The sequence below is a fragment of the Vipera berus genome, assembly GCF_964194415.1.
Source record: "Vipera berus genome assembly, chromosome: 6".
Lineage (NCBI taxonomy): Eukaryota > Metazoa > Chordata > Lepidosauria > Squamata > Viperidae > Vipera > Vipera berus.
Window position 1 is genome coordinate 26,336,808 of NC_138208.1, and position 12,939 is coordinate 26,349,746.

Below are 12,939 nucleotides of genomic sequence, written 5' to 3' on the forward strand. Positions count from 1 at the left end.
GAACTGAAGCAGAATTGTAGGTAACACAAGTTAGATTACAAATTTTGGTTTCTTTCTCTTTCTGGACAGTCTTTCTCAGAAGTTGTGCTGGATGTTTGCCACGTTCAGTTATTTGTAAAAATAATAAAGGCAGGATACAAATAAATAAAAATAAAAATTAAATTGGAGAAAAGACAGGGAAAGTATTTAATGATGATGATGATGATGATGATGATGATAATAATAATAATAATAATAATTAATAATAATAATAATATAGTTGAAGGGACATTGGAGGTCATCTAGTCCAATCCCTGCTAAGGGAGGAAATCCTATACGATTTCAGACAAATGGCTGTCTAGTATCTTCTTAAAAACTTCCAGTGTTGGAACATTCACAGCTTCTGGAGGCAGGTTGTTTCACTGATTAATTGTTCTAACTATGAGAAAATTTCTCCTTAGTTCTAGGTTGCTTCTCTCTTTGGTTAGTTTCCATCCGTTGGTCCTTGTCCTGCCTTCAGGTGCTTTGGATAATAGCTTGACTCCCTCTTCTTTGTGGCAGCCCCTGAGATATTGGAACACTGCTATCATGTCACCCCTTGTTTTTTGTTTGCTTGATTCTTTTTGAGATTCGATTGGCTATTAAAACAAGACTCATTATTTATAAGATGTGTGTCCAAAACACTGTATGAACTTTAGCCATGTCTTCTTGAAAACTTCCATTTGCCTAATTTGTTTTTCCCTTTGAAACACAGACAATGCTTGCTACATTATACGTCCATCAATATTTATAGCTGAAGATCTGGAGTTGTTTAGTTAAAACATTTTGATTTTGCATTTTAAGCTATCTATGAAGTACGTTTGATTGGATATTATCATATTATCAGCAAGTGTTGATCCATCAATGCTAATTCATGATATATAGTTTTGATCAATGATAGTTGAAAACTGGGATATATTTTTTAAAAAACTAAAATATTAGGCTATGTGAAATTTGCTAAAATATCTTATTAAGTGATACTGTGTTAATATATTTTTATTTTATACTTAGTGTTTCAATCATAATCTAAATATAATTTCAGATGCGGATGGAATTAGAAAAAAGTATCATCAAAGAACTGGAGCAAGGTAAATAGCAAATTATAGGCTGACAATCTGATATGCATTCTGCTGTTTGCATCATTTCCCTCCCCCAAAGAAAATGATACTAATACTGCAATTTTGAGACACTGCACCTCATCAATTACATTTTAGAACGTAAATGTGGCCACAGTAAAACTTTAGCGACTTATTTTTAGAATATAAAAATATAAAACCCATTATTACCTGTTGAAAATAATCTACATCATAGAAATATAGTTCTAATGTATAATATACAATGTAAATAAGAAGGAAGCAGTCTAATATCTAATATTTTAGATATACTATTAGATCATAGAAATATTATAAGCAATTGCTTTAGAGCCTCAAGCAATCAGAACTATGTATTCAATAGATGAAAGGTAAAGCTCCACTGAGACTAATGAAATTTAAGTGAGGTGTAACTTATTCCATTGATTTTAAACATGGTAGCATGCCAATTTATAATGGATGAATTGCTTTAATAAAGTCATACAGACTCAATTTTGAGATGGAATTTGAACCAAAGTTACAAATTGCTTATATTACTCACATTATGTACTTTATTGCATATTGGAAAGATTTTCTAAATCTATATGCACATTTCATTTTGGATTATCCAAATGAAATAGAAAAAATAACATATAGATAGAATTAAACTAAAAATGTGAAAATGATACTTTAAATGATACTTTAATGATACATTCCTACAAGGCATGTAAACGTTAGTACTTTCATCAAATAACCATGCTGATTTTTGGACCACAGAAAATTCTCCATTGTGGAGTCTGTGGTGTTCTCTGGGCTTGTTTGTTTGCTTGTAGACATTTCATTACCCAACTATGTAAGACCAGTGCTATTGAGTGTGCAGCTTTGTTCTCTCTCTCTCTCTCTCTCTCTCTCTCTCTCTCTCTCTCTCTCTCTCTCTCTCTCTCTCTCTCTCTCTGTATGTGTGTGTGTGTGTGTGTGTGTGCGCGCACACACACCCTGCCTGTATATAAATGTAGCAAATCACTCACTAGCAGTGATGTTGTTCCCTTGTTGGTTGATGAAATGTTTGCAAGTAAACAGGCACTAAGAATTCCACAATTCAATCCTGAGCTACATACTGTATATTCTCTTCTGTCGGAATGCCTCAATTAAAAGCATTCAAGCAAGCCTACATTATTGGGTTTATTGCAGTTTGTAGCCTGATTTCTGCTATATATAACCTCAAAGCATTCCCTTTGACTGTTCCATTATGATTTATTCTGCATAGAACACATTGGTAATTTGGAGTAAAACTGTTATCCTTATTTCTAAAATGTGCATAATGTTTGCAAAGGTATATACCGTGGCTAGAAAGTTTTTTTCTTTCAGAGCAAAATAAACTTAAAAATAGCGTTGATATCCAACAAAATTGGTATTCTGATATCATTGTCACTATCATCAGATATTATGAAACCTGTAAAAAATACTTCTTGTTTTTCAGCTAAAGCTGAATTTGATGCTGAATCTGCTAGTCTCCTCTGTAGGATCACTTGATGGATCTTCAAAAAAATCAAATATAGACCAAGATCAAGTTTCCAAGGCAAGACAGCAGTATCTAGATGTTTTAAAGAAAAACTATATGATTTGAATAGTCTGCAAACTTGTAGATGTGCCTTGATTACATAACTTTTCAATAGAATGCATATCCAGCACTATGCACTTATATGTACAGAAAATAGTTCATAGTCCTGTGGGCCCCCCTTACTTTTATGTTCTCTTCACTACCCCCATTTTTCTTTAGTAAATTCACACTAGCCTATGACTTATAAAACTGCCTGTTAAGTTTGTAGTTATATGTACAGTATAAACATGTCTTTCCTAGATCCGCTCTTGCCTTTTAATTTGTATGTTGTCAGGTAACATTTTCTGATGCATTTACTTTATGCCCTCAAATGCATTCCATATACATGCAATTTCTACTTGTGTTATTAATCACTTTTGCATAGGTACAGCATTAGGCATCCCATACTGATAATACGCTATTCCTGCAGTAGTGCCAAGAGACTTCTGATCTGTATTTTTAAGTAGTGCTGAAAATGCACTGAAGATTTGATTATAACAAAATCTTAAGCATTTTCTATATCTTGAACTAATGGTTCAGGCTATTGTTTATTTTTTAGTTTTTCAAGGGTATCAGGTACCATTGAGATAGAATATGTTCAAGTGATAGTGTGTCCTAAATTTATAATTTCTGGAAATTCGTTTAATTTTGAATGTTAGCACATAGGAAGCTTCCACACATATACAAAAGCCCTAAGATGTATCACAACTTTTAGCGACTCCATTCATTAGAAGAATGATAGCTGGTAGTAGAGTTCTGTTTCCTAATCTGTATCTGTATATGCTGTAAAATAAAACATAAAATATTTTTATTATTATACATCCTAATACATTCAATGATTTAAAATGGCATAATAAATTACAATGGCGTAAATCACCCAACCACTTTTAAAGAAATTAAAAATATTTTTATTATTTATGCAGTGTATTTAATGTGATTTATTTAATAAAATTTAAAAATCATTGCTATTTCTGAATTGTTTTTCCCAGGAAAATATTCCTTTTGTGTCAACAGTTTAGAATTTTCTTTTCCCTATGTTGTAAGCTATAACACTTAGATAACAGCTTTTAAAGTTGCTTTTTCCCATTGCTATGTTGGGGTTCTAAATACATGAGTCAGTAATAAAATGTAAACTTTAATTTACATAAAGCTATAACAGTAAAAATAAGTATAAATGATCCAAATTATATAATTTTTAAAAAGAAGTCATGCCATTGTAGAAATAATTCTGTACAGCAGTCATTATTTTGTCTTTCAATGTACAACTGAGTTCAAAGGTTCTGCTCGAATATTTCCCAAGTCAAGGGCTGAATCTGTTTCTTCATCTATTTCTCCAATTACAGCTCTGAAAAAGAAATTTTGATTGCTCTAGTTAAACATATATTTTAAATTAAATACCAACAGAACCTGCGTGCCATTTTATTACAAAAATAGTTATTTCTACTTAACATTCTTTTCATACTTCACAGCAAACTGAAAAGTATTAATGAAATTCTACAAAAGGATATAATATCTAGCCCAAGGGTGTGGATTGTACTGAAAGTTACCACATAAAAAACCCTTGCCCCAACAATATAGAAAAGTATTTTATGCAAAAATAATTTTAAAAAGAAAATAAGCAATTATTTTTCTCTCTTAGAATGCAGTCATATACATGTACAGAAAAATAAGTTCAAGAAAACGTACAGAAGGTTCAGAGGGAATATCAAACTTTGGCATAACCTGGCTGCTTAAGAAATAATGCCTGGTTATGAATGTTAGATAAGATATGCTATTAATGAACACAGGAATAAAGAAAGCATATGGGTTGGGTTATAAAAGAAATTCTATATAAATATTCGTATCAAATAGTTGGAAGGGGCAAAGGAAAGTGAATTTTCATTAATGAGTAATAGCATGAAAAGTTTTAAAGCAGACTTTTCAAACTGTGAGGTACCTTTCTTGGGGAGGTGTCGACAGAGTCCAGGGGAGGTGTGAAGGCCTTTTAATTACATTGCTACAATATATCGACCTTTTCCAAAGTTTCAATGTACTGTGTTAATTGTTCATTTGATGAATAATTTGGTGTTTAGATTTTTAAGAAAGGGTGTATACCTTAAGCTTATACTAAAGGGAGATGTGATGGGGAAAAAAACTTTTAAGAACCACAGCTTAGAGCAGGTGTCAAACTGCCGACCCGTGGACCGGACGCATCACCAGGAAACCGCGCCCACCCTATTGCCGGCAATGGGGAAAAGCTCCGATACATCGCACAATGTCACGTGATGTTGCGAGTTTGACATGTCTGGCTTAGAGGGACACCAATAACCTTGTTTCCAGATAGGCTCTCAAAAAACAGGTGATTTCATGTTAACTGCATCTGGGATTATCTTCAAAATGATAAAATTTACACATTATCTCCTCTTACAATGTATAATCCTAAAACTACTTGTTCCACTCCTTGTGAAGAACTGAATACTCTTTCATGGCTCTCATCCAAAATCAAATTGATTGTCTGATCAAAGCCCTTGAGAGTTCCCTAAAATAAATACATAAGTGCAATCAAATTTTCATTCGTAAAGTATATTTGTTACATTTCTTTATTTCTTAACTTTTTAAAATCTGAACAGCAATTCATATTTAAATGATATGGATAACAATAAATTATACATTGACATCAAACCAGGTCTGGACTATTGTTCTTTTTTTCCCCTCACCAGTGAGTTTTTCTGCACCAATCAATTTAAAAGGTAAAAGATTTCTCCTATCCAGTCAAGTCTGACTCTAGAGGACAGCGCTCAGAGCCAGCATTGTCTGAAGACACTTCCATGATCATGTGGCCAGCCTGACTATACAGTGAGGCACACGGAACACTGTTACCTTCCCTTTGAAATGGTACCTGCATTTATATGCTTTCAAACTGCTAGGTTGGGCGGGTGCTGGATCAAGAACAGAAGCTCACAGCACTACCCGGTACTTGGGTCTCAAGCTGCCAACATTCTAGTCAACAAACCCAATGTCTTACCTGCTAGGCCACCGTGACCAATCAATTATATCCACTTATTTCTCCCACCAACTCTGCAAATCTAGATATCTATGCTGTAATAACAAGGACGTCACACCCGATTATTTCCACAATGGACAAAAAATTCCTGAATAAGACTAACACTAGTGGCAGGCAAAACAGCAGAACAGCCCACTTTTGATTCAAGTCAAACATTTTAGAAAATAAATGAGTTTATGAGGAAATCTCACCACAATCATTCGACCATCTGAAGTAATCACAGCAACAGTACCTAAAATTCATGTCAAAGAATGACCTTAAGTTGTGTGTCTTTGTGTACATATTTATATTAGTGTCTGTATGCTCCTCTTGTTCCTGCCAAATGAAAAGGGTAAACTCACACTTGCTAATGCTACATATAGAGCCCTTTAAGAGTATGTGTGTGTGTGTGTGTGTGTGTGTGTGTTGAATGCATCGAAATAATTGGATAGCATTGCAGGTTTTTCCAAAATCTCAGAGTTTATATTTGGCTGCAAGATGCCATCCTGCATTATATTATTGTTTATGGGACTGAAAAACTTCAGTTCTAAGCAGTTGTAACATAATTTAGGAGGAATGAGTGGCAATTAACTTTATAGGTACATGTATCCAAATAGTTAAATTTTCAAGTGTAGGAAATAAACTCAGGAAACAATAAGCAGCCTATACTGGCAATGGGCCAAATACAAGTAGTCCTCAACTTACAACTCTAATGAAGCCACCCACATGACCCACCTGATTTTTGCAGTGATCGTTAAGCAAATGTCATAGTCATTACATGAACCAATTGTTTGCTAACCGGAAGTAAATGCCAGGCTTTGGCAAAAAAAAAAAGTTGTAAAACATGGTCACATGATCACAGGACTTTGCAAACAGCCACAAATATGGGCTAGTTGCTGAGCATCTTAAATGTGATCACATGATTGCAGGGAGCCGTTGGAACTATAATGTGTCCTAAAGGCCCACCCTATGTAAATCATAGTGTTAATAGAATAAATAGTGCTATTGTCCCTATCCCCAAGGATTTTTGCTAACAAGACCCAGGTGACTGGTGCAGTTATTCTCAGTTTTGATATAATGGGAGAAAATGAAGATGGATGTTATATTCATCACTATTAGCTCCTTGACAATAGGTGAGATAGTAAATAAACTAATTGCAGGTTACTTCCTATATTTCCTCAGCAGTTCTGTTTACTCTTCATTATATACACATGCATGTTGATTTTATTGGTCTTTTTGTAATGCTGTGATCTTCAACATTCACTGAAATGTAATAAAAATAATTTAGCAGCTTCTTGGTGAGTTGATCTGTAATGACTTAATTTTACTTATTGCCCTGGAAGCAGAGTTTATAAATTAAATGTTGCTGTCAACTTAAATAAGGAACCCCCAAGTAGCAATTATTTTATAGCACAAGTCTCTGAGGATGACAAGTATATTGATCTGGTGTGCCTGATAACCTGGTGCTGCCAGCATGCATGTTATCTGCCAGCTGTTAGTCAAAATGAATAATCAGGAACCAATGCAATGTCCAGAAGTTGCATTTATGCAAAATAGTCCAATGAGCTTAGAAACCATTGCAAGATGCAATGGTCCTATGATTGCTTTCTGCCAATTGCTTTCTGAAAATAGTTTAAAACATCTTTATTTACATTTTATTCTATATATCTAATTTAGAAACTGTCCATCTCACTCACAGAACAACTCTGTGTGGTATACCATTAAATGCATTTGAGTCAATATAAAAGGGGTGGGGGGAATGACACTGCCATAGGTGTATATTATATAGGCCACCCAACCAAACAGAGGAAATAGATGAACTTTTTGCTAGTCGGCTAACTAAAATATGTAGGGAGCACATCACAATAGTAATGGGGGACTTTAATTATCCTGACATCAACTGGGAGACAAACTGCACTAAGTGGAAGATCAAACAGATTCCTGACAAACCTAGCAGACAACTTTGTCTCCCAAAAAGTAGAGAAGGGAACTAGGGGATTAACCATATTGGATCTAATTCTCACTAACAGAGATGAAATGATAGAAGGTGTTGAAGCCACAGGAACCTTAGGGGGACGTGATCGTGCAATATTGGAATTCAACATTATGGAAGCACGAGCATTAGAACAGAGTCAAACTAGAGTCTTGGACTTTAAGAGAGATAATTTCAATAAACTTAGTGAGGGCTTGGGAAGTATTCCATGGATGAGAATCCTCAAGGGGAAAACAACTCAAGAAGCTTGGGAAATTTTGAAAAGTGAGATAATAAAAGCCCAGTCTAGCCCAATACCAGCAAAGAAGAAAAATAACAGCTCTCAAAAGAAACCAGCCTGGCTTCATAAAGAACTCTCTGATAAATTGAAAGATAAAAAGTACAAGCATAAAAAGTGGAAAGAGGGGCACATAACTAAGGCCGAATATCAGCAAATGGCCTTAGCCTGCAAAGATGAAGTGAGCAAAGCTAAGGCTCAAAATGAACTAAGGCTTGTGACCAAAGTCAAAAATAACAAAAAAACTTCTTTCAACATGTAAAAAACAAGAAAAAAGTTAAGGAAATGATTGGTCCATTAGTGGAGGAAAGTGGTAAGGTGACAAGCAACAGGGAGAAAGCAGAACTATTTAACTCGTTTTTTGCATCTGTCTTTACACAAAGGGAAAAAACAGTCCAACCTATCAAAAACATTGCCATAAAAAACAGAATAGAAACCCAAGTTAAGATAGGCAAGAAAATGGTAAGTGAGCACCTGTCCAGCCTAGATGAGTTCAAATCACCAGGACCAGATGGACTACACCCCAAGGTTCTCAAGGAACTGGCAGATGTGATCTCAGAACCATTGAAATATATTTTTCAAAGATCCTGGAGCACTGGGAAAACCAGAGGACTGGAAAAGAGCTAATGTAGTTCCCATCTTCAAAAAAGGAAAAAAAATGGATCTAGGAAATTACAGACTTATCAGCCTGACCTCAATACCTGGGAAGATTCTGGGAAAGATAATCAAACAACAAATGAGCGAACACCTAGAGGCAAACAAAGTCACTACTAAAAGCCATCATGGATTTGTCAAAAACAGATCATGTCAGACAAATCTTATTGCATTCTTTGACTAAGTGACAAAATTAGTGGACCAGAGCAATGCTGTGGATATAATTTACGTGGACTTCAGTAAGGCATTTGATAAAGTAGATCACAACCTACTACTTGATAAGATAGAAAAATGTGGGTTAGACAGCATCACCACCAGATGGATTCGAAGCTGGCTGACTGGCCATACTCAGTGTGTGGTCCTCAATGAAACTGCATCTACATGGAGGAAAGTGTGTAGTGGGGTGCCCCAGGGCTGTGTTCTAGGCCCAGTGCTCTTCAACATCTTCATCAACGATTTGGACGAGTGGGTAGATGGGGAACTCATCAAATTTGCAGATGACACCAAGCTAGCAGGAATAGCCAACACTCTAGAAGACAGGCTTAAGATACAGGAGGATCTGGACAGACTTGAACACTGGGCGCTACCTAACAAAATGAAATTCAATGGTGAAAAAAAGTAAGGTTCTACACTTAGGCAAGAAAAACCAAATGGACAGGTATAGTAGGTGGTACCTTGCTCAATAGTAGTAACTGTGAGAGGGATCTCGGAGTCCTAGTGGACAATCAGTTAAATATAAGCCAGCAATGTGCTGCAGCTGCCAAAAAAGCCAACACAGTGCTAGGCTGCATTAACAGAGGGATAGAATCAAGATCACATGAAGTATTAATACCAATTTACAATGCCTTGGTAAGGTCACACTTGGAATACTGCATCCAGTGTTGGTCACCACAATGTAAAAAAGATGTTGAGACTCTAGAAAGAATACAGAGAAGAGCAACAAAGATGATTAAGGGACTGAAGTTAAAACATATAAGGTGTCAACGCTGCAAAATTGGATGTTTTTGCTCTGACAATATAAGAGGCAGCCTTTTCTTTAAACTGTTTTGCTCTGAATAAAATGAAGCTGGGGGGAGGAGAATGCTAACCCGGTTGTTTAAATGATAAGGAATGGCGCATATAACAGAAGCGAAGCTTGCATATTAAGCTAATTGGAGAATGTGATTTATGACATTTAAATTAAGGGAGGGAATTGTGTTTGATACAATGTGTTCAGGGGAGGAGAAATCAGATTGTGGCATCCATCCATGAGTGCCGATGCTTCGTTCTCATTATTACAGACTTTTTAGAACAAACAATGCCTGAATGTTCTTTGAACTATCTCATTAGCCGGAACCATGACATAAGAAACGGTTGCTGGAATTGGGTATGTCTAGTTTAATATATCAGAGGCTGCCACAAAGAAGAGGGAGTCAAGCTATTCTCCAAAGCACCTGAAGGCAGGACAAGAAGCAATGGATGGGAAAAAAATCAAGGAGAGAAGCAACCTGGAACTAAAGACAAACCTCCTGACTGTTAGAACAGTTAACCAGTGGAACAACCTGCTTCCAGAAGCAGTGAATGCTCCAACACTGGAAGTTTTTAAGAAGAGGCTGGACAGCCATTTGTCTGAAATGGTATAGGGTTTTGTGCCTGAGCAGGGGGTTGGGCTAGATGACCTCCAAGGTCCCTTCCAACTTTATTGTTGTTGTTAAAAATATAAAAAAAAACATATAAAATATTGTATTTCAGAAAAAAGAAGGCAGTTAAAACGAGGATAGAATAAAGTTAAAAAGGGAGGGCAGTTCCTTCAAGGCTCTAATCAGTCCTGAAGTTGTGTGTTCCTCTGCCCCATGAAGCCTTCAAAATTGTCCAGAAGGCCAGGAGAGTGAATCTTTAATGCTCTAAATATGCTCTGTCTGAGGGACTTTTCTCCTATTACTTGTCTGACCATTAAGGTCTTTAAGAAAAAGAATTCGGTCTCTGAGGTCTATTTATCCAGCAGTAGAAAATAGCCTTGCACATTGTTGCCCTTGGAGGGTTGTGTTTAAATCTTACTTCCTCTGCATTTAGAATAGTAGCCAAGATGCACAGCTTTGGGCGGATTTTAAATGTAATGTTTGCATTTGATTTACTATTTAAAATGTTTTCATATTTGCTGCTGTAAATACTTGACTAAGTTGAAAGTTGGTGGTAGACCAAATAAAATCGTCACTGTCATCATATTGTCGTCGTCGTCATCATCATCATCATCATCATCATCATCATCTACTTATGCTTCTCAGTGCCAAAAGGCTGTTTTACATCTTTGTTGTGGACGATTGAAAGTAATGTCCTCACAAATTAAAACTACATAAGAAAGCAAGTAAATAATCTGAACTGTATTTATAGCTGTTGGCTATTCATTAAAATAACTATACCCTTGCAGTATTGATCAATACTCCAGATGCTGTTATTCAGTTATGTGTCATGGTTCCAACAGACAGAGACAAATAAAGCAGAACTCTGAGGCTTGCAAAGTCCTCAAAGAACTTTGTACTAAGTTTATTAGTAGAAAGTATCAGCACAATCAAGAGTGAAACCAAGTCTGGATACACAAGTAACAATTTTCCAATACATATTTCCAATACAATTTTCCACCCATAAAAGCTATGCAAGCAATTATGTTCCCCAATATGATTATTTGACGGCCTTTTTATGCAACGCCCAGTCCCTAGTCTCGGGAGCAGAAATGACCTTGGATCCCATGGGACAAAAGATTATTTTGACTAGCGAAGCACTTGGGCAACCCCCCTCCCTCCATTCTCTGTGGCAACCTAGAATGAGAAGGAAAATGGCTGCAGCCATGCTCATTTGTAGAGTTGACATTATGTATGTTAGTTATGTTTTCCCTACCCTTCCATTGCTTGTTTTAAATTATTTTGACAATAATGATATAATAAACAGAAAAAATGAGTTTGCCAATCCTGCTTTTTTTTAAAAAAAATGTAACTGATTAAAACTTAGTTTGTTATTTTAAATTCCAATCATAGTTCCACTATAACTACAGAATAAAATAGAATTTGCTTTTACTGGCCTGGGAATGCAGAACATTTAACTAGGAATAAGGATTTTTTAGCAGTACAAGGAAATATGTTTTTAAAATCACAATATTGATGAGTATTTATATTCCTTGCTGGATGTGATGACTCCCTCAGACACTTTCCCAGATACCTCTTCAGATGTCAGATCAGGGGAGGATGAACCAGCTTCTGGCACGTCAGGAGGGGAGTTGGCCAATGGTTCCAAGCAGCTGTCTGAGAGTGATTTGGCTAAAGTGCAGCTGCAGCAGGACAGCCCTGAGGATGTCTGATGGGGAAAGCATGCAGCTGCAGCCAGTCAGGGATGAGAAAGAGGAACCATCTTCTGCACTTGATCCAAGAGCATGTAGGGCAGAGAAAAGGCAGGAGCAGCAAAGGACAGCCAGATTACCATGAGGAGAAAGCCTCACCCTTCTTGATGGGCTACACCAGAAGCTGGCTATTTAGCACAGCAGACAGACAGAGGTGATGCTGGGAATGTGTTCATTTCCTAGCTGTGTGTTTTCTGGTTGTTGTGATTCCTGCCTTGTTTTGGATTGACACCGTGGCTTGACTTGGACCATGCCTTGTGAACACTCTTGTATTGTGGATTTAATTTTGCATGGTAGATTTATTTTGATTGGGAAACTTTCAAGTGCCTTCTTTATCTTTATCTTTATTAGACATATACCGCCCTTCTCCCATAGGACTCAGGGCGGTTCACAAGGTTTTTAAAATAATAATACAACAATTACAAAAATTAAGAACAGTTAAAATGATTACATTTAGACCTTGAATAAATATAAAACCCCAATTAAAATCCAATTAAAACCCCAATTAATACTCTCAGTCCAGGCCAGAAATCTCAAAGAGCCAAGTCTTCAGGTCCCGGCGGAATGAGCGAAGGTCAGGGGCAGTCCTAAGCTCTACGGGCAGCTGGTTCCAAAGGGCAGGCGCTTCCACAGAGAAGGCCTTCCCCCTGGGTATTATCCGCCGGCAATCTTTTACCGGCGGTACCCTGAGAAGACCCTCCCTGTGGGAGCGCACAGGACGAAGGGAGCTTGATGCCGGCAGCAGGTGTTCCCTCAGATATCCCGGACCCAAGACATTTAGGGCTTTATAGGTCATCACCAGCACCTTGAATCTCACCCGGAGGGCAACCGGAAGCCAGTGCAGCTCACGGAGCAGAGGTATTACATGGAAGTATTGGGAAACCCCCATCACAACCTGCTTGGCTGCATTCTGCACCAGCTGAAGCCTCCGAGTG

The 12,939-nt window shown here is 36.8% G+C and overlaps 2 protein-coding genes across 2 annotated transcripts in view; one reads left to right on the top strand and one right to left on the bottom strand.

Annotated features, from left to right (window-relative positions):
• Positions 1-3,507, top strand: part of LOC308670448 (uncharacterized protein) — a gene marked incomplete at its 5' end in the record, with an annotated part of 97,100 nt that extends 93,593 nt beyond the window's left edge. Inside the window, 2 exons of the mRNA XM_081331950.1 lie at positions 1,061-1,106; positions 2,569-3,507. Of these exons, the coding sequence (XP_081188076.1) occupies positions 1,061-1,106; positions 2,569-2,621 (99 nt within the window). The 3' untranslated portion in view covers positions 2,622-3,507. The remainder of the gene's footprint in view (positions 1-1,060; positions 1,107-2,568) is intronic.
• A 264-nt stretch (positions 3,508-3,771) lies between these two features.
• LOC308670449 (U6 snRNA-associated Sm-like protein LSm8) overlaps positions 3,772-12,939 on the bottom strand; it is a gene marked incomplete at its 5' end in the record, with an annotated part of 138,979 nt that continues 129,811 nt past the window's right edge. Inside the window, 3 exons of the mRNA XM_081331951.1 lie at positions 3,772-4,033; positions 5,079-5,206; positions 5,923-5,963. Coding sequence (XP_081188077.1) covers positions 3,943-4,033; positions 5,079-5,206; positions 5,923-5,963 — 260 coding nt within the window. The 3' untranslated portion in view covers positions 3,772-3,942. The remainder of the gene's footprint in view (positions 4,034-5,078; positions 5,207-5,922; positions 5,964-12,939) is intronic.